Source organism: Lissotriton helveticus, chromosome 10 (genome assembly GCF_964261635.1).
Source record: "Lissotriton helveticus chromosome 10, aLisHel1.1, whole genome shotgun sequence".
Taxonomy (NCBI): domain Eukaryota; kingdom Metazoa; phylum Chordata; class Amphibia; order Caudata; family Salamandridae; genus Lissotriton; species Lissotriton helveticus.
Window position 1 is genome coordinate 36,589,586 of NC_136071.1, and position 22,201 is coordinate 36,611,786.

At 43.5% G+C, this 22,201-nt stretch overlaps 1 protein-coding gene across 1 annotated transcript in view; it reads right to left on the minus strand.

Moving 5' to 3' along the window:
* The window catches only part of LOC144785013 (organic solute transporter subunit alpha-like), a 46,660-nt gene extending 30,709 nt beyond the window's left edge, over positions 1-15,951 (minus strand). Inside the window, exon 1 of the mRNA XM_078664132.1 lies at positions 15,367-15,951. Within this exon, the coding sequence (XP_078520258.1) occupies positions 15,367-15,433 (67 nt within the window). The 5' untranslated portion in view covers positions 15,434-15,951. The remainder of the gene's footprint in view (positions 1-15,366) is intronic.
* Positions 15,952-22,201: the final 6,250 nt, after the last annotated feature.

Consider the following 22,201-nt stretch of genomic DNA (forward strand, 5'->3'; position numbering starts at 1 on the left):
ATCACTAATATCATTGCCAAACTAAAACCCTCCTCCCACTCCAAAGATCCTCTTCCTGCCCTTTTGGTTCAAGAACTTAAATTTATCATTGCCCCTATATGGACCAAAATCATCAACTCCTCTCTTTCCACTGGCTGTGTCCCCACCTCCCTTCAGCTTGGTCATTCTCAAAAACACCACTGCTGACCCCAATGACCTTAACAACCTTCGCCCTATCTCTAACCTTCCATTCCTCTCTAGAGCCCTCGAAAAATGTGTCCTATTGCAATTAGAGAAACATATCGCCTCCTTCAACCTCCTTGATGTTTTTCAATCCGGCTTTAGAAAGGGATGCAGTACAGAAACTGCTATGATAAATATCATTGACGACATTCATCACTCCGTAGACAAAGGGGAATCCTCATTACTAATCCTCCTGGACCTCTCAGCTGCATTTGATACAGTCCACCACCCCACCCTTCTCAACACTCTCAAAGACCGGTTCGGATTAGATGGCAATGTATTTAAATGGTTCTCCTCATTCCTTCAAAACAGATCACAGCAAATCAAGCTCAGCCACTTTCTCTCTAAACCTCAACCTGTCTCACTCGGCGTCTCTCAAGGATCCATCCTCTCCCCAACCCTATTCAATCTGGTCATTTAACCACTCACCCTCATCCACAAACAAGCTAATATCAATTACCACCTCTATGCCGATGACACCCAATTATATTACAAGATTAAATCCCACAAAGACATTCTCAACCGCAATGAGACCTTGACCAGAATTCAAACCTGGTTCCATCGGAACCATCTCAAACTGAACCCAAATAAAACTGAAACCATCCTTTTCTCCCCCAAAAACAACTCCCTTCCCATTCAACTCTGGATAAAGGACATCAAAGCTGGATCACTGACATAATATCGAGGGACATAATATCGACTAGCAAAAATATCGGTGACAAAATATCGACAGACAGAATATCGAGTTTGTATCTACAAACAGGTAAGTACAAAAATATCGAGTAAAAAATATCGTTTACAAAAATATAGTTTATAAAAATATCGACTTTATTAAAAACAGTGTTAAATTAAATTAATATTAAAAATTAATTACTAAAATATACTTAAAAATACTTAAATTAACTTATAATAATTAAATAATTAATTAAAGTTATAAAAAAAATTACAATCATATTTGTTAAAACATATATATATATATATAGTAACATAATAGAATTAAATAATATCCAATATTATTACAGTACGATAGCGGAAGTGTAAAAATTGCTATTCCCACTCCAGAGAGTGCAACAGTAGGGAAAGCGTTGGATAGCGTAGGGATCAAAATTACTATTCCCACTCCAGTGAGTATAACAGTAGGGAAAGCGTTGGATAGCTTAGGGGTTAAAATTACTATTCCCACTCCAGTGGGTGCAACAGTGGGGAAAGCGTTGGATAGCGTAGGGTTAAAAATTACTATTCTCACTCCAGTGAGTGCAACAGTAGGGAAAGCGTTGGATAGTGTAGAGGTAAAAATTACTATTCCAACTCCAAAGAGTGCAACAGTAGGGAAAGCGTTAGATAGCGTAGGGGTAAAAATTACTATTCCCACTCCAAATAGTGCAACAGTAGGGAAAGCGTTGGATAGCGTAGGGGTTAAAATTACTATTCCCACTCCAAAGAGTACAACAGTAGGGAAAGCGTTGGATAGCGTAGGGGTAAAAATTACTATTCGCACTCCAGTGAGTGCTACAGTAGGGAAAGCGTTGGATAGCGTAGAGGTAAAAATTACTATTCCCACTCCAGTGGGTGCAACAGTGAGGAAAGCGTTGGATAGCGTAGGGGTAAAAATTACTATTCCCACTCCAGTGAGTGCAACAGTAGGGAAAGCGTTGGATAGCGTAGAGGTAAAAATTACTATTCCCACTCCAGTGGGTGCAACAGTGGGGAAAGCGTTGGATAGCGTAGGGGTAATAATTACTATTCCCACTCCAGTGAGTGCAACAGTAGGGAAAGCGTTTGATAGCATAGTGGTAAAAATTACTATTCCCACTCCAGAGAGTGCAACAGTAGGGAAAGTAAATACTTATTTAAAAAAATATAAATTAATATCTATAAAAAATGAATTAAAAGTAATTACCAATTTAATATAATATAATAATTAATCAATTACAATTACAAATTAAAATTAATTATTACAAATAATTACCTATTACTACAAATTAATTACAAATTAACAATTACAAATTTAACATTTAAAAATTAATTAACAATTCAAATTAAATACAATTAAATAAATTGATTTATTTAATTAATTATAAATAAATTACTTCCCACCCTATTCCCCTATAAACCCACAATCCGCTACAGAAAATAAAATAGTAAAATTAACATAATTAGCAATTAATCAATTAAATAAAATTAATTGGCAATTCAAATTTAATTAATTACCCATAAAAAATTAATTAACAATTAATTCTAAATAAATACCAATAAAATTGTTTACATATTTAATTAATTATAAATAAATTACTTCCCACCCAATTCCCCTATAAACCCACAACCCGCTACAGAAAATAAATTAGTAAAATTAACATAATTAGCAATTAATTAAAATTAATTGCCAATTAAAATTTAATTAATTACCAAATATAAATTAATTAACAATTAATTAAAAATGAATACCAATAAATAAATTTACATATTTAATTAATTATAATTAAATTACTTCCCACCCTATTCCCCTATACACCCACAACCCGCTACAGAACATAAATTAGTAACATTAACATAATTAGCAATTAATTAAAATTAATTGCCAATTAAAATTTAATTAATTACCAAATATAAATAATTAACAAATAATTAAAAATGAATACCAATAAATAAATTTACATATTTAATTAAGTATAATTAAATTACTTCCCACCCTATTCCCCTATAAACCCACAACCCGCTACAGAATTAAATTACGCAAAAATTCAAAAAACAAAATTAATTAATTAAAATAAATTATAACATAAATACACACTTTTCACACATATAATAACATAAAAACACTATAAAAAATTCGATATTATTAAAAATTCGATCATTTTAATAACCTATATTATATACTTCGATATTTTAACTTTCTATATTTTTAACATTCGATATTACATTACTTACCTTAAAAACAATATTTTTGATTTCTATATTCTGTCCATTCGATATTTTGTCCATTCTATATTTTAAACTCGATATTATGTCCATTCGATATTTTGTAGTCGATATTTTGACTGTTTACCATCAAAGCTCTTAACTGCCCACTCTCCACCTCTAATTCTGTCAAATCCCTAGGCATCAGTATCGACCAGAATCTAAATCTCATCCCCCACATTAAAAATGCATCCAAAAGTGCGCTTTTCACCCTTCTCCACCTCAAGAAACTTAAACCATTTATTCCAACAGACGATTTCAAACTTGTTGTCCAATCGCTTGTCCTTTCCAGGATTGACTATGGCAACACCACTTTGGCTGGCACCCCTAAAATCCATCTTGCTCCGATTAAATCTGTCCTCAATCTAGCTGCAAGACTCATCTCTGATTGTAAAAAATGTGATCGCATCTCCCCTGTCCTTAAAAATCTCAATTGGCTCCCAATGGAAGGAAGATCCACCTATAAGATTGCCTGCATCACTCACAAAGCTCTTCACCAAAACACCCCTTCTTACCTTACAACGAAACTACACAAAGCAGGTTGCTCCAGGTCCCTGAGGAGCACAAACTCCCTTGTCTTGATCCCACCCAGACTCAAATGTCAAAAGACCCAATCCCGGGCGTTCTCTGGTAACGCTCCTACAATTTGGAACTCTCTCCCTAAGGATCTTCGCTGCAACCCCTCTTACCATCTCTTCAAAAAGGAACTCAAAGTACTCCTTCTCAACAAATACTGGGGTATCTAATGTTACTGACTCTGAACATGTCCACTCCTCTCTCTTCCCTTGTCCGCTCCTCTTCCCACCCCCTCTCAATCCATTCATTTTTCTCACTCCCCCTCTCTTCACCCCCCTCTCTATCCTAACTTTTAATATTCACTTTCCACTTAATGTTATCTCTCTGTTTCTTTGCCCCCTTAGCCCTGTTGAATGCATTATCATACTGTAACTCTTTTTCACATAATTGTTAATTTTATCTCATTATGTTCACCACCCTTGTAAAGCGCTCTGATACTCTTGGGTCCAGTAGCGCTATATAATACCTTTGAAATAAATAAATAAATAAATACTGTGTACAGAATATCTTCCTATGCGTGCCTATGCACATAGTGTTTACCATTCAGTACTTATGCACAGGATGATTCGCCTTCAGTTAGTGAGCACAGAAATCCTTCTATTCACTTACTGTGCACTGACTGATTTCCCTTCAGTTATTTTGCCACTGAACTCATTTCCTACATAGAGGCACTCTATACAAATATCCCCCAGCCAGAAACACGGCAAGAAGTCAAGACCATGCTGCAAAGGGAGGCACAGGCGGGACCCCAAGAATTTATTTTCCACTATCTTGATATTGTCCTCACCGAGAATTTCTTTGAGTTTGATGGGGATCTATTCAAATAAATAAAAGGAGTATTCATGGGGGCGGGGCCGCTTGTGCCCCGAGCGTGGCAAACATTTACATGGACCTTTTTGAGCGCAAATTCATCTACAAGGAAATAGAGCCATTCTACGGAATTGGCAAGAGTTGGGCAAGGTTCATAGATAACATTTTCTTTATTTGGGAGGGGGATGAAGAGACCCTCTTGGAATGTATCCGTTGGATTAATCTTTGCGATGAGAACCTAAAGTTTACTACAAAAACATCAGCAACACAAAAGAGGACATTTTGGATATTTCTTTTTTTTTTTTTTTAGAAATACATTTTTTATTTTGATTGTCATAAACATAAAAAAAAACATACATGGTACACATCATAATAAAAGCTTCACACAAATGCGCAACCCGCATCACAGGCACAATAGGTCGCCTTAGTACATCCGTATACATTTTTGGATATTTCGATAAAAAACGAAGAAGGAAAGCTTCAGGTTTCCCTTTACACCAAGCCCAGTGCTCCTAACATGTTGATTCATTTTCAGAGCTTCCACCCAAGATGTATTTCCTTTGGCCAATTCCTAAGAATACTGAGGACTTGTAGTACCATTGTGGAATAAGACAAATTCCTGAATAGAGGATAACCTAGTAGGTTCAATAGAGAAGTTAACAAGAGGGACAAGTATTACAATCGAAATTATTTGTTTGAGAACAGACAACAGGAAGAGAGTGATAAACTAGTGTGTGTTGTCAGCACTCGAATATGAATATTAAAATCAGACAAGTCTTTAATACACATTGGCATATTTTGATTAAAGAAGAAGATAGTCTGGTCTTACCAAGACCACTTTTTGCTTTTAGACGCAACAGAAACCTCAAAGATGGGACAGGTGAAAGCCAGACCTAAGACAAACTCCCAATTCATACGAAATCCATCACCCGACCCCATCCCATCAAAGGCAGCCACCTTTGTGGCCAATGCCATGAATGTGACAACAGCAATTCCTTCCGACACGGTCACTTATGACAAAAAAAACTATCAATCTGGAAAGCATGACCAATTGCAGGACTCCGAATATAATAATCTTTATTGTGTGTCCTTGCAAATTGGGTAATGTAGGGGAATCAGGCAGGGAATTTAGAATATGATAGAGCGAATATAAGTCTGTCATTAGACACCAACGAGTACAGGCCCCCATGGTAGAGCAATGTAAGGAGATCAGCCATACTTAGAATCAACTAAAATGGGCAATCTTAGAGACAAAAAACAGAGATAGCACTATGTACTGAAGAAAACGTGAGGTATTTTGGATTTTTTTACCTGGACACAGTAAAGAAAGGTCTTAATGCCCGCATGCCATGGAATAATGCTCTTTAAATTTCTCTGGAGCCTTTAATGCCAATTTTTCACTCTCTATTCATTTTCAGTATAGGTAGTTCTGGATTGCATTTCCTTTTGACCCTCCTTTTAGTCCTCTCAGGCTTTTTTTTACCTCACTTTTAATTGGTGCTTTTGGAGGAGTTCCCTTCCGTATGTCTTTTTTTCTATGCTTGGATAGATAGACATTACAGTCTCTTAGCATGTAGATTTGCCTTAGAGACCACAGAAGGCATCATGTTATTTTGGATGCCTAGGATCACTTCTGGAGTCTATTTCTGTGCTTAAGTACACCCTAAGTCCCTCTCACTTGTGTTTCTTTATGCGGAGAGAGCGTTCGCCAGATCGAGTTGCGACTGGGACCATGTGGGGGTTTTCTTTTGCCTAAAATCAAGTAAGGATTGTTGTTAGTCTTGTCTTTCTTACGGGGACGGTTATGTTCATATTTCCTATTTTGTTTGTCGTTTACGACCTGCAGGGGTCTTTTCGTCCAAGGACTGTTGTTAAGCCTGGTTCCTCGCGGGGGCCGCAAATATGGATAATGTTTGCAGTGCTCTTTTGTTCAGAGTCTCACATGACTCATAGGGGGCTCTCTCTATACGCTTAGTCCTTCAGATCATCTGCACATAGATTAGCCTGCTCCTGCTCATCCCCTGGATTCTTCCTTGTGTGACCTTGTGGCCCCAGGATTAGAGAACACCCTGTCCTGTACTCCCTTTTGGTATCTTTCTCATGTCCTAGATCACACGGATTTCCAGGTATTTTGCAGTAAATGCTGTTGCCACTTGCTTTCCATTTTCCTGCATGATAATTTTTGTGGCTATCTTTTCAATATTGCAGTGTTGTTACTTACATCTGTTTCTGAAGCCTACCATTGACATGGAGCGAAGTTGGTAATTCATCCTTAGTGATTTCTGGGCCTCGCCACGTTCTATTCTTGTTTTAGGGTTGACGCCTATTTAAGGTGTCTTCCTTTTACTTCACAGTGAGGTTTTTATACACTTGGGTCTTTTCACCAGCTAATCAATGAGGCATGATCACCTTGGGCAAATGCATGTGGAGTAACAGGACTGTCAGGTAAATGCGGCTCACAGCGGATGAAGGGATACAAGGAAGCTCAGATCTCAATGTGGTGGTGATAGGATGGTACAGGTAAGGCATGCTAACCATGGTATGGATAGAAACATCAACTTGGGATAAATGTGGAGTCACGAATGATCGAAAGTTTGATTGTGTTAGTATGCTGTTGTGGGTTGAGTCATTTGCACATATTTTTTCTAATAGTGTTTTTTATCATTTTAGATTGCATTTATAACAAGGCCACCTTGTTTTCCTCCCCCTTTCCTTTTTTTGTATTATTGGGTGTTTTGTATTCTCCATCTGTGTGTGCCCTGAAGAAAGTGAGTGGTCTGTTGATCACTAACACCGAAACACGCGTCTGCACCAAAACCTAAGCCTGGGGACATCTACCAAGAATTTAATCTGTATTACATGTTCATTATATAAACCTGAAAAGAAGAAAAAGCTAAATGCATATAAGTATTGTAAACATTGTTATGTGAGCTATATTACAGATGTACTCTGACTGTGCATTTATGAGCCTTTTTCTGCATTTAAGATCATTGTCCGTAGGATGTTCCATTTGAAGGAGTTATGCATGTTTTATTTTAACAGTTTGAATGAATTTGCGATTTTGCTCTCCCCTGAGGCGGAAGCCGGGGGAATCTTTCTTTACCTTGCAGAACTACCTTTATTACACACCCTCGCTAATTTTTCAGGAAATATTTTAAAAATTGTAACATATTTTAAAAAGGCGCTATCTTAACTTTACAATACCTCGTGGGTGTGAGTAATTCACCAGAGGTTGCCGTTCAGCTGCCAGGCAGAGCGCGCTGCTAAAAGGCGCCCTGACCTCACCTGACCCTCCCGAGGCGCCATCTTGGTGAGGGAAGGTCAGCGCTGTAGTCGATAGAACCCTCCCGCCCTCCCAGGATACTTAAGGAAGGAAGGATCGGGTTGAGAGATTTTGCTCTCCCCTGAGGCGGAAGCCGGGGGAATCTTTCTTTACCTTGCAGAACTACCTTTATTACACACCCTCGCTAATTTTTCAGGAAATATTTTAAAAATTGTAACATATTTTAAAAAGGCGCTATCTTAACTTTACAATACCTCGTGGGTGTGAGTAATTCACCAGAGGTTGCCGTTCAGCTGCCAGGCAGAGCGCGCTGCTAAAAGGCGCCCTGACCTCACCTGACCCTCCCGAGGCGCCATCTTGGTGAGGGAAGGTCAGCGCTGTAGTCGATAGAACCCTCCCGCCCTCCCAGGATACTTAAGGAAGGAAGGATCGGGTTGGGAAGGTAATTTGCGATTTTGCTCTCCCCTGAGGCGGAAGCCGGGGGAATCTTTCTTTACCTTGCAGAACTACCTTTATTACACACCCTCGCTAATTTTTCAGGAAATATTTTAAAAATTGTAACATATTTTAAAAAGGCGCTATCTTAACTTTACAATACCTCGTGGGTGTGAGTAATTCACCAGAGGTTGCCGTTCAGCTGCCAGGCAGAGCGCGCTGCTAAAAGGCGCCCTGACCTCACCTGACCCTCCCGAGGCGCCATCTTGGTGAGGGAAGGTCAGCGCTGTAGTCGATAGAACCCTCCCACCCTCCTCCGCCCAATAATGAATAAAAACATAGCACCATCCCGGCCGCGCAGCGGGCGGGCGCAGCGGGCGCGCCGACGACGCGCCGAAGGCGCGCCTAAGGCAAGCCCGTCTGCGCCCGTCCGCGCCGGGACCGGGCCGAGGGCCACGACCCCTGGCCCGATTCTGACAGGAGCAAGCTTGGTCTATTCCAAAGATGTTCTCCTTAACCTTAGAACACTAAGGAACTATGACTGTGCCATATTTAACCTTGGCAAAATTCAGACAGAATCCCAACTATGTTGCCCTCACTGCCTTTTTACAACCCTGCCGCAAGGGATAAAGAATCCCTCAAAACGAATAGCAACATCTAATAAAGCTTCCTTAGCCCTTATTAACGCACGGTCTCTATGCAAACATAGCCAAGAAATCGCTGACTTAATCACAGACTCTAAGCTAGACATACTCTTCATCACGGAGACATGGACAGATGAATCTTCTGGCCCGGACCTGGTCGCTGCTACTCCTATAGGCTATAAAGCACATAGACAAGACAGATCACAACAGAACGACAAACCTAGACAGAGAGGCGGAGGGATCGCCATTATAGCTAGAGAAAACATGGAGGTAATAGTGACTCAAATACAAGATACTTCGTGCGAGTCCATGATGTTTTCTATTAAACTTAGCCAACAATTTAACTTTAAAGGGCTTCTTATATATAGGCCCCCAGGAGCTAGAACGGACTTTTTAACAAGTATCAGTACACAGTTGGAATCGCTAGCTTTAGAAGAATCGATCACAGTATTAGGTGATCTGAATTTTCACCTAGACGATAACAACAACAAAGACACTCAAGCTCTCATTGCTGATATGGAAGTCTTGGGGTTACATCAACTGGTTACCTCCCCCACACACCAAGCGGGACATATTTTGGACGCCATCTTCTCAAGTGCCCAAGGGCTTCAAGTGAATGACATTCGCCCACTACCTTGGACAGACCACTATGCAGTTTTTTGCACACTGGCTATGAACAAAAAACCGTTCACTGACATCCCCCCTCGCCAGCCTACAACCTTTAAAGCCTGGCACAACGTTAATCAACAGGATCTAAAAACCTATCTGGATGATTCTCGCCCATCAATCTCCACCAATCCCAACCTGGCTATACAACAACTCAATGACTGGTTGGGGCATGCCATGAACTCATTAGCCCCCACTAAGAAAATATCCACAAATAGGATTACCCCTACCGCACCATGGTACTCGGACGAACTAAAAACACAAAAATTACAGAACAGATATTGGGAAAGACAATGGAGAAAATCCTATGATCCTACAAGCAAAATTAAATATAAGGAGGCTCTGGCAACATATAAAGCCATGATCACAAAGGCTAAAAAAGAGTACTATATGCTTCAAATTGAGCAGGCGAAGAACTCGAGCAAAAAATTGTATGATATAACTAAAGTACTTTCGGGTAATACTCCAGACTTGACCCCACCCCAAACCCAAGACATGTGTGACGCCATAGCCGACTTCTTTTTTAAGAAGGTGGATGATATTTATCAACCATTTCTGGCAAATATCCCACATTCGAACGAACCCGATATTACTCAGGAAAACTTAACACCAATAGAGACTCCATCTTTTTCAGAGTTTCAACCACTGACAGAAGACCAAGTACTACAAATTGTATCGACAATCAAAGCAGGATCTAAGCTAGATCCTTGCCCACTATCGGCTCTTCTACCGGTGATGGAGTCAATCATACCAGTCCTGACACAAGTTTGTAACTCCATCTTGCTTTCTGGGACATATCCCCTTAGTCTAAAAACCACCCTGCTCAAACCTCTGCTGAAAAAACCAGGAGCTGATAAGTCAGAACTAAAAAATTACCGACCCATTGCAAGTCTTCCATTCATGGCCAAAGTGGTGGAAAAGGCCATGAACCAACAATTAACTGAGTATATAGAAACCCACAAGAAGCTAGATGATACTCAGTATGGATTTAGGAAATACCATGGGACTGAAACTGCCCTTATTAAAGCAACTGAAGACATACGAACAATAAGAGACCAAGGCGGAACAGCGGTGTTGGTACTGCTGGATCTCTCAGCAGCATTCGACACGGTCGACCATGGTACTCCGGTCGGCCGTGTTGGAAAAATAGGCATCTCCTCCACGGCAAGATCTCTCCTCGCCTCCTTTCTTTCGGAGAGAACGCAGGCTGTCTCTTTGGGCCCCTATCAATCTTCCAAATTGTCACAACCGTGTGGGGTACCTCAAGGCTCATCCCTGAGTCCGACACTTTTTAACATATATGTGTCGGACCTGGCCAATGTCATCAAGGCACACGGGATGAGCCTTACCTCCTACGCGGATGACACACAATTAGTGTTGGCTATAAGGGGTGATGGCGAGGAAGTAGCTAAAACATTCCAGAGGGGACTGACAGAACTGGGAGACTGGATGGCAGCAAATTGCCTAAAACTAAACTCGGATAAAACCGAAGTTATGATCTTTGGGCAACTCTCACCAGAATGGCCTACCTCGTGGTGGCCCCAAACCTTTGGTACCCCCCCTAATCCAGTGACCAAAGTAAGGAACTTAGGAATAATTTTTGACAATCATCTGAATTTTATGGACCATGCCAGCAGAGTGGCATCAGTTGCCCACCATAAACTGCGCATGATCCGAAAGATAAGTCCCTATCTTCCCACTACTGCCATCAAAACTCTGGTGAGCTCATTAGTTCTGACATCCTTAGATTATTGCAATGGGCTCTTTATTAACGCCCAAGCAAGAGTCTTAAAAAAACTGCAGACTATACAGAACGCAGCAGCACGTCTCATTCTGGGAATTCCAAAATTTGCTCCTTTATCCAATGCCATTCCCAAACTACACTGGTTGACGATTCAGAACAGAGCCAGATTCAAATCCCAATGCATTGTATACAAAGTCCTAAACAAACAGGGTCCACAGTTCCTCAAAGACCACCTACGACCGTACCAACCCACACGCCAACTGCGCTCTACCAACAGTAACCAACTTATGGTACCTCGAACCAAAACTGTGATGTGGGGAGACCGACGGTTTGTAGTGGCGGCTTCTAAACTTTGGAATACCTTACCCCAGGACATTAGGGCATGTCCTACGCTACTCCAATTTCGCAAAAAATTAAAAACTTGGCTGTTCAATAAATAAACTTCCACATGACTCTAGGTATAGAATAATCATCAGAGCAAGGCAGTTTCAACCAGCCGGCAAATTATTTAGCGCCAAGACACCCCAGGGTATAAGCTGCGCTTTACAAATGCCAAAAAAAAAAAAAAAAAAAAAAAAAAAAGAATGAGTGAATAGGTATGAATGGTACTTTTTAGGATGAGTGCTTGAATTACATGTATGTGATAGATGGGAGGTATAAAAATATATGTTTTTGTTGAAACCGTGTGTGACTAAACATTTGCAATAATTTCGCTATATGGATGAAAGAAGAAAATATGGAAAAATTAATGATTTATTATAAAAAATGAAATGATTGGAAACATTGACCTATATACACTGAGTAACTGTTTGTGTGGCCTGTATATGCACTCGACTCTACTTTAGAGCATATTTTGGAAGTGGATTTTCTTGTTAAAGTATCTGCACTTTCTACAGTTACAAAGCCAAGAAATGCACTCTATTCACTTACTGTTCACCGAATGTCTTCCTATCTGTACATATGCACATAATGCTTTCCTTCATTTATTGCACAACAGAATGCTTTTCATTCAGTAACTGTGATCAGAATGCTTTCCCTTCAGTTACTGTGAGCAGAATGCTTTCCATTCAATTGCTGTTCCAAAGAATGTGTTCCTTCAGTTACTATGCACACAATCATCCTTTAATTACTGTGCATTGAAATCTTTTCCTCGGTTACTGCGACATAAAACCTTTTCCTTCAGTTACCTTGCACACAATGATTCCTTCAGTTACTGTGCACAGAAATGCTTCACTCAGTTACTGTGCTAAGGAGCACTCACCTTCTGTTACTGTGTACGCAGTGATTTCCCATCAGTTACTTTGCACAGAATGTTTAAGTACAGTCGCTGTGTCCTAGAATGATTATCTTCAATTACTGTGCACATAAATCCTTGACTCGGTTACTGTGCAAACCAAAGCTTTGTGTGCACAGTGACTTCCCTTCAATTGCTGTACCCGGAAATCCTTCACTCAATTATTGTCATAGAATAGTTTCCTTCAGTAAATGTGCACCTTGATTTCCCTAAATGTACTTTGCACATATTGCTTTACATCAGTTACTATGAACAACATGCTTTCCTTCAGTTACCCTGCACTGAATGATTTCCTTCAGTAACTATGCACAAAATACTTTCCTTCAGTTACTTTGCACAGAACAATCGACCTCAGTTAATGTGCACATTGATGTCCCTAAATGTACTGTGCATTTAATGCTTTCTTTAGTTACTGTGCACATAATGCTTTCCTTCGGGTACTGTGCACATTGATTTCCCTAAATGTACTATGCACAGAATGCTTTCCTTCCGTTACCGTGCACAGAATGCTGTCCTTCTGTTACTGTGCACGGAATGCTTTCCTTCAGTTACTGTGCACAGACACTTGATTTCAGTTACTGTGCATAGAATGCTTTTTCAGTTACTGTGCACAGAATGTTTTCCTTCAGTTACTGTGCACAGAATGCTTTCTTTCAGTTACTGTGCACAGAATGTTTTCATTCAGTTACTGTGCACAGACACTTGACCAGTTACTGTACACAGAATGTTTTCCTTCAGTTACTCTTGCACACACATTTGAATTCAGTTACTGTGTACATAATGCTTTCCTTCAGATACTGTGCACATAATGCTTGACTTCAGATACTGTGCACAGAATGCTTTCCTTCAGTTACTGTGCACAGAATGCTTTCCTTCAGATACTGTGCACATAATGCTTGACTTAAGTTACTGTGCACAGATTGCTTTCCTTCAGATACTGTGCACTGACACTTGACTTCAGTTACTGTGCACATAATGCTTTCCTTCAGTTACTGTGCACACACACTTGACTTCAGTTACTGTGCTCAGAATATTTTACTTCAGATACTGTGCATAGAATGCTTTGCTTCAGATACTGTGCACAGAATGCTTTCCTTCAGTTACTGTGCACAGAATGCTTTCTTTCAGTTACTGTGCACAGAATGTTTTCCTTAAGTTACTGTGCACAGACACTTGACCAGTTACTGTGCACAGAATGTTTTCCTTCAGTTACTGTGCACAGACATTTGAATTCAGTTACTGTGCACAGAATGCTTTTCTTCAGATACTGTGCACATAATGCTTGACTTCAGATACTTTGCACATAATGCTTGACTTCAGTTACTGTGCACAGAATGCTTTCCTTCAGATACTGTGCACAGACACTTGACTTCAGTTACTGTGCACATAATGCTTGACTTCAGTTAATGTGCACAGAATGCTTTCCTTCAGATACTGTGCACAGACACTTGACTTCAGTTACTGTGCTCAAAATGTTTTCCTTCAGATACTGTGCACAGAATGCTTTCCTTCAGATACTGTGCACATAATATTTGACTTCAGTTACTGTGCACAGAATGCTTTCCTTCAGATACTGTGCACATAATGCTTGACATCAGTTACTGTGCACAGAATGCTTGCTTTCAATTACTGTGCACATAATGTTTTCCTTCAGTTATTGTCCACAGAATGCACAGAATGCTTTCCTTCAGATACTGTGCACATAATGCTTGACATCAGTTACTGTGCACAGAATGCTTGCTTTCAATTACTGTGCACATAATGTTTTCCTTCAGTTATTGTCCACAGAATGCTTTCCTTCAGTTGCTATGCACAGAATGCTTTCTTTCATGGGGGTTCATTATACCTGAAGGGGCCATCAAGGGCAATTAAGTACCATGTCCTTGCACCTTCTGTAATCCTTACTCCTGCGGCCACACAGCGGAAAATACAACATGGGGGTCAGACAAGAGAAGGGGCTCAGCTTCCGGGTGATGCAAAACACGGCGGCCATTTTATTCCTGCACAATTGTTTACAATTAGCAAACTGCCGGCTTCTGCTCTAACCCTGGTCTGGGCAGGACAGGGCACCTTGTTCAGACCAGTCACTGTCATAGCTGGCTCTTCTTCAGGAATTCGTACCACATATTTAATTTACAATGATCAGCTATTTATACCTCCCTTCAATACTTTCCACTAGTGCCAAGTACTTAATTGGGAAATGTAAATTGGCGCTTTATGTTCACATCAAAGGCCGCCCCCTGTACTCACTTTGAAGGATTGGGCGATGTCCGCCTTCTAACTCAGGTGAATATTCCAGATACCCGGGGGGTTCTTTGGGGGCACTTGCTGCCATTCTGGGTTTTCTTTTTCATCTACTGAACTACTAAGGAAACATGTCTAGTCCAATCCAATTGGATCTTGGCACTGGTTATTCGTGTCTAAAAGGGTTCATTGAATTATCTTGATATTTTTAAACAAAAGATGGTCAGCTACCCATAGGATTCAGCGTCCTGAAATCCATGCGCGACAAACAGATCCATTAGAAACCATTTGCAACTGGTGAATTTAAATTTCCACTAATTGGGTCTCTGTTATAAACTAATATGTTACAAATGATGAAAATGCAATCTTGCCAGAGAGGAACATATTGCATAAATCGGTACATCAGAACTCGCTTTCCCCCCACCAGCGGCAGGACTGTCTAGCGGTGGCCTGGGATCACGCGTGTAAGGCGTGGCTGCAGGCTCCTTACCTTGGAAGAACTCGGAGGCCAGTGGGAAGTTCCCTCCTGGGAGGGAGCAGTTGGATGGCTTGGCCATGGTCTTGCCTTCATGGGCTGCTCTGGCCTGACCCCAGCTCTTCTCTGATGACCTTTCTTATTTGAGCCACAACATTTCACCTGTGAGCCTCCCTTGGAGAGACGCTCGACGGCTAACCTCCTCCGTTGTCCTCCATTTCCTCTTCCTTCCTTTTTTCCTGGGACTCTTCTCCTCCCACCTGCACTTCTCCGTTGTTCTTTTCCTTCTTGGCTTCTTATCGTCTTCCTCCCTTCCACGGGGGTCTCTTTGTCACCGGATCGCAGTCAGAACGTGTCCCTCCATCGCCTTGTTGGAAGAGGCATCCCCTGGTCCACCTCTTCTCCCCTCGTTCTCTCCTTCCCTCCTTCTGTAGGCTTCTCTCTCCCTCGTTTCTTCTGTGGCCTGCAGCCTCTCGGCTCCCTCTTTCCTTGGAAACTAAGCAGATAGTGTCTCCCAAGCCCGGCACTCCCTTCCGCCCCCACCAGAGCTGCTGATGGTGGTGGAGCCCAGGTGGCCTTCCTATTAGCTCATTAATCATTGACTGGACCAGGTGTGAACGTCGAGGTGAGGGGTCTAAGTCCATCCTCACTCACTGACTGGAGGTGAGAATTACTGCTGCGCACAATGGAGGCTGTGTCAGGCAGAAGACCCAACCCGGTGAGCACAACAGAGGCTACTCAGGAGGAAGGCGGCCTGCCTCGTGCACTCACAGGAGGCTGCAAGAGGAAGAAGGCCTGCCTCGTGCACTCACAGGAGGCAGCAACAGGAAGAATGCCTGCCTCGTGTACTCACAGGAGGCTGCACCAGGAAGAAGGCCTGCCTCGTGCACTCACAGGAGGTAGCACCAGGAAGAAGGCCTGCCTCGTGTACTCACAGGAGTCTCTTCCAGGAAGGCCTGCCTTATACACTCAGTAGAGACTGCATCAGGAAGAAAGACTGTCTCGTGCACTCACTGGAGGCTGCACCAGGGATAAGGCCTGTCTCGTCCACTCACAGGAGGCAGCAACAGGAAGAAGGCCTGCCTCGTGCAGTCACAGGAGGCAGCAACAGGAAGAAGGCCTGCCTCGTGTACTCACAGGAGGCTGCATCAGGAAGAAGGTCTGCCTCGTGCACTCACAGGAGGCTGCATCAGGAAGAAGGTCTGCCTCGTGCACTCACAGGAGGCTGCACCAGGAAGAAGGCCTGCCTCGTGCACTCACAGGAGGCAGCAACAGGAAGAAGGCCTGCCTCGTGCACTCACAGGAGGCAGCAACAGGAAGAAGGCCTGCCTCGTGCACTCACAGGAGGCTGCACCAGGAAGAAGGCCTGCCTCGTGTACTCACCGGAGGCTGCACCAGGAAGAAGGCCTGCCTCGTGTACTCACAGGAGGTAGCACCAGGAAGAAGGCCTGCCTCGTGCACTCACAGGAGGCTCTTCCAGGAAGGCCTGCCGTATACACTCAGTAGAGCCTGCATCAGGAAGAAAGACTGTCTCGTGCACTCATAGGAGGCAGCAACAGGAAGAAGGCCTGCCTCGTGCACTCACAGGAGGCAGCAAGGGATAAGGCCTGCCTCGTGCACTCACAGGAGGCAGCAACAGGAAGAAGGCCTGCCTCGTGCACTCACAGGAGGCAGCAAGGGATAAGGCCTGCCTCGTGCACTCACAGGAGGCAGCAACAGGAAGAAGGCCTGCCTCGTGCACTCACAGGAGGCTGCACCAGGAAGAATGCCTGCCTCGTGCACTCACAGGAGGCAGCAACAGGAAGGCCTGCCTCATTCACTCACAGGAGGCTCTTCCAGGAAGGCCTGCCTTATACACTCAGTGGAGGTTGCATCAGGAAGGAGTGTCTCGTGCACTCACAGGAGGCTGCACCGGGAATAAGGCCTACCTCGTGCACTCACAGGAGGTTGCAGCAGGAAGAAGGCTTGCCTTGTGCACTCACAGGAGGTTGCAGCAGGAAGAAGGCCTGCCTCGTGCACTCACAGGAGGCTGCAGCAGGAAGAAGGCCTGCTTTGTGCACTCAGTGGAGGCTGCACCAGGAAGAAGGCCTGCCTCGTGCACTCACAGGAGGCAGCAACAGGAAGAAGTCCTGCCTTGTGCACTCACAGGACGCTCTTCCAGGAAGACCTGCCTTATACACTCAGTGGAGGCTGCATCATGACGGACTGTCTTGTGCACTCACAGGAGGCTGCACCGGGAATAAGGCCTGCCTCATGCACACACAGGAGGCTGCTCCAGGAAGAATGCCTGCCTCGTGCACTCACAGGAGGCTGCATCCAGAAAGAAGGTCTGCCTCGTGCACTCACAGGAGGCTGCATCAGGAAGAAAACCTGCCTCGTGCACTCACAGGAGGCTGCATCCAGAAAGAAGGTCTGCCTTGTGCACTCACTGGAGGCTGCACCAGGAAGAAGGCCTGCCTCGTGCACTCACAGGAGGCTGCATCCAGAAAGAAGGTCTGCCTCGTGCACTCACAGGAGGCTGCATCAGGAAGAAAACCTGCCTCGTGCACTCACAGGAGGCTGCATCCAGAAAGAAGGTCTGCCTTGTGCACTCACTGGAGGCTGCACCAGGAAGAAGGCCTGCCTCGTGCACTCACAGGAGGCTCTTCCAGGAAGGCCTGCCTTATACACTCAGTGGAGGCTGCATCAGCAAGAAGGACTGTCTTGTGTACTCACAGGAGGCAACACCGGGAATAAGGCCTACCTTGTGCACTCACAGGAGGCTGCAGCAGGTGGAAGACCTGCCTTATACACTCAGTGGAGGCTGCAGCAGGAAGAAGGCCTGCCTCGTGTACTCACAGGAGGTAGCACCAGTAAGAAGGCCTGCCTTGTGCACTCACAGGAGGGTCTTCCAGGAAGGCCTCCCTTATACACTCAGTGGAGGCTGCACCAAGAATAAGCCCTGCCTCGTGCACTCACAGGAGGTTGCACCAGGAAGGCCTTCATCGTGTACTCACAGGAGGCTGCACCAGGAATGCCTGCCTTGTGCACTCAATGGAGGGAGGCTGCACCAGGAAGGCTTGTCTTGTGCACTCAATGGAGGCTGCACCAGGAAAGCTTGTCTTGTGCACTCATAGGAGGCTGCACCAGGAAGGCTTGTCTTGTTTACTCAATGGAGGCTGCACCAGGAAGGCCTTCATCGTGTACTCACAGGAGGCTGCACCAAGAATAAGGCCTACCTCGTGCACTCACAGGAGGTTGCAGCAGGTTGAAGGCCTACCTCGTATTCACAGGGGGTAGCACCAGGAAGAAGGCCTGCCTCGTGCACTCACAGGAAGCTGCATCAGGAAGAAGGCTGCCTTGTGCACTCACAGGAGGCTCTTCCAGGAAGCCCTGCCTTATAGACTCAGTGGAGGCTGCATCAGGAAGAAGGTCTGCATTGTGCACTCACAGGAGCGTGCACCAAGAATAAGGTCTGCCTCGTGCACTCACAGGAAGTTGCATCAGGAAGAAGGCTGCCTTGTGCACTCACAGGAGGCTCTTCCAAGAAGACCTGCCTTATACACTCAGTGGAGGCTGCATCAGGAAGGTCTGCATTGTGCACTCACAGGAGGCTGCACCAAGAATAAGGTCTGCCTCGTGCACTCATATGAGGCTGCAGCAGAAAGAAGGCCCATCTCATGCACTCGGTGGAGGTTGCATCAGGAGGAAGGTCTGCCCGGTGCACTCAATGGAGGCTGCATCAGGAAGAAGTCCTGCCGTCTATACTCTATGGAGGCTGCTTCAAAAAGGTTACAATGGAGGCTGCATCAGAATAAAGGTCTAACACCCGCAAAGGAGGCTGCATCAGGAAAAGGCCTAGCTCCATCCATACAATGGAGGCTGTGTCAGACACACAACCTAACCCGGTGCACGCAATAGAGGCTACATCAGGAAGGCCTGCCTTGTGCAGTCAGTGGAGGCTGCATCAGGATAAAGGTCTTGCACCCACAATTGAGGCAGAACTCTGGCCAAAAGAAGAATTATGCTGATGACACTGCTTTGTTTTCAGCTAAAAAAAACATAAGCTGCAGTAAGCCGCTCTGTAATGGGCCATCACTAACATCTTTTTTCATTTATATCCTGGCTGGGAGTGGGTGTCAAAAGGTAAGGGACTCCAAATACTCTTCAGAACCCCCACTTCTAATAATCACACTGTGGATACTTTTACATATTAGTAAGGCCTGCCTGACCAGAATAGTATGTTTGGCAATCATGTATTTGATTGCATTCTTCAAACAGTAACAGTACTTAAATGCAATGCTTAAATAAGTCTAGACATTAAAATATTGCCAGTTTAACAGAATAAATGTAAATAATTTTAGAGGGGGGGGGGCTGATGTTTTTTTTCGACACTGGGGGGCGCAGCATTAAAAGGTATGAAGACCAGTGCTCTACACCCAAGGGATGTGTTAGACTCCACCACCAGGGGTGTGGTAGGTATGTGATGAAACATACATTTAAGTAAGTTATCATGTCTTTCCATTACAGCTTCTATTGAAATATTTACAATGGGCAAACAGTCTGAACATCAGAAGAAGGCTTGCAGCACTGAAGCTTGCGTCTCTACAGGTGTGGTGGGGAAAAGATAACTCTGTGTAATTGATGTCCCTGTCATTTTCCCTTTCTCGCCTCTTTAACCACTGCTTTTGGTTTTTGGTAAAAGTTTGTAGAGGCTCCTAAACCCTATGGACACCTAATGTGCAATTTATGCTCTTCAAGACTAGCTTTTCAGGAGCCCTGAAAGGAGATGGCACCCACTGCCCGCCCCCCACCTTTGACCTAAGGAGGTAGCTCTCTTGATCACCCCTTGACCAGGTTAATGGTAGATGAGCTATAGTTTTTGGGGGTGCCAAGGTGCATTCTGGGGGAGTCACCAACTGGCCTCCCTCGGGCAAAGAAAGCCCTCTGAGCAGATATTTTTTTCAATAATGTCCGCAAACATTGATAGGTAACCACCACTGGCATTTCCTTTCGAAAACATCAGCATCCATGAATTTTGATAACCAATCACTCACGCATAGGGTTGGCACCTGTCCAGTATTTTACCAACATGGCCACAATTTTTGAACCACTGCTGAAAAAAAAATCAAATGTAAACTTGAAACAGTAAATACAACAATCAATCATTTCAAAAGGATATCATAACTATATACACTACTCACTAAGAACTATTAACGCAAACAGCATCAGAATTGTCCTATTAAAATGAATCAGGGGATTTAACACTACTTCTTACTCAAGTATCAGCTCCAGGCTTCTCGAGAATTCAGAACATGAAGAAATCCCAGATATTTTCATTTGAAACAGTAGGAAATCCTCCTCATATATCTAAGTATGTTTGTATGAATGTTGTTCCAAAGCAATAGGACGAGTGCTGAGCACAGAGGACAATCTCATCCCATCTCTTTGTCCTGCTCTTTCTTTGTCTATGGCCGTCTGTACGTGCCCCACATAGCTTCCTATCAGAGAATTCTCATCAGAGAATACCCTGAAAGGTTCACTTCGATCCTGTGGCCAGGAGATACCCCAAACTCCAGAGGAGGGTAACTTGTTACTAGCCTGATTGGCTGTCCTCTTTGGAATGTAAAGATGGATTTGTAAAAAGTAGCCATTTGAGTCGTGCCAACGGCTCAAATATTTCTATATATACTAGAGCTGACCTGGAACGCACTGAAAATTTCTTGAATGTCAACCTGCGTGGAGACCTTGTTGTTATACTTTTCTCTAGCAACTACAACTCGTGCCCTGAATTAAGTATAACTCGCACCCCCCCATGCACAGGCTTCTCATCACTGATGTCAATTCAAATGTCACAGTGATGTCATAGAGCATGTCATGAGTGATTGAATATGTGGGGTAGTTAGCTGTGCATGGTGACGGCACGAGTCATAGTTACCTTATGGAATGAGTTATGGGTTTACTAGAGGTAACTATAACTAATTAATTTTAGTGTTTTTTACATTTAAAATGTTAGGTTGTCACTGAAATTTTCACCTAACTAGAACACCACTTTAACTTTTGTTTTTTTCTGTGAATTTCTAAGATATTTTTAATGTTAAGTAATATTTTATTACCAAATGTCAGACAAACTCCCCGCCACACATGGCTAAAGGCCATGTGCTGCGAGCGGGGTTTGCAGCATGGCCTGACCTGCGTCAAGACCCTGCGTCCAACCCCCTGCATTCAGGCAGACACTGACTCTGTCAAAGAGTCCTGTAACGGCACTTGCAGTGAATCAGTGCGTTCGCTACCGCAGGACCATGTTTCCCATGGGAGTCAACTGGCCCAAGGGGAAACAAAAAGCCTTCTGGACTAATCTGAATGCAATCTTTTTTTAATTGGGTTTGAGACTCCTTGAATCCAGATACAAAAACATGTTTCCGTCAGTATCACAAAAGCTACTTTTTCCTGGTTATCTATCTATCTATATATATATATATCAGATATGAGATTATCCAGTATTTATTTATATATATATGCCATTTCTGCAGCCTTAATGAGATTGCATATTTTATGGAGCGCTTCATACTTCACTACTGTCACTCATAAGAGTTGCAAATAACAGGTTCTACTGTCATTCAAAAAACCCAACACTCATAAATAACACAGTGCTGTGTTGACTGTGCTGAAAGACTTTTCTTCGCAGAGCCGCAAGCTCTCTGAGTTGGCAGATGAATTGTATCAGCGGTGCCGTTTGGCCGGTGGTCAGCACATGCCCAGGGGCCCAGCAAGCGCTGACGGTGCCCTCTCCATTGCGAGCAGGCCCCGCTTTCAGGGCCGGGTTTCCAGAACAGCCCCTGCTCGGAGTGGTGTGCTCAAGGCCGGGCAC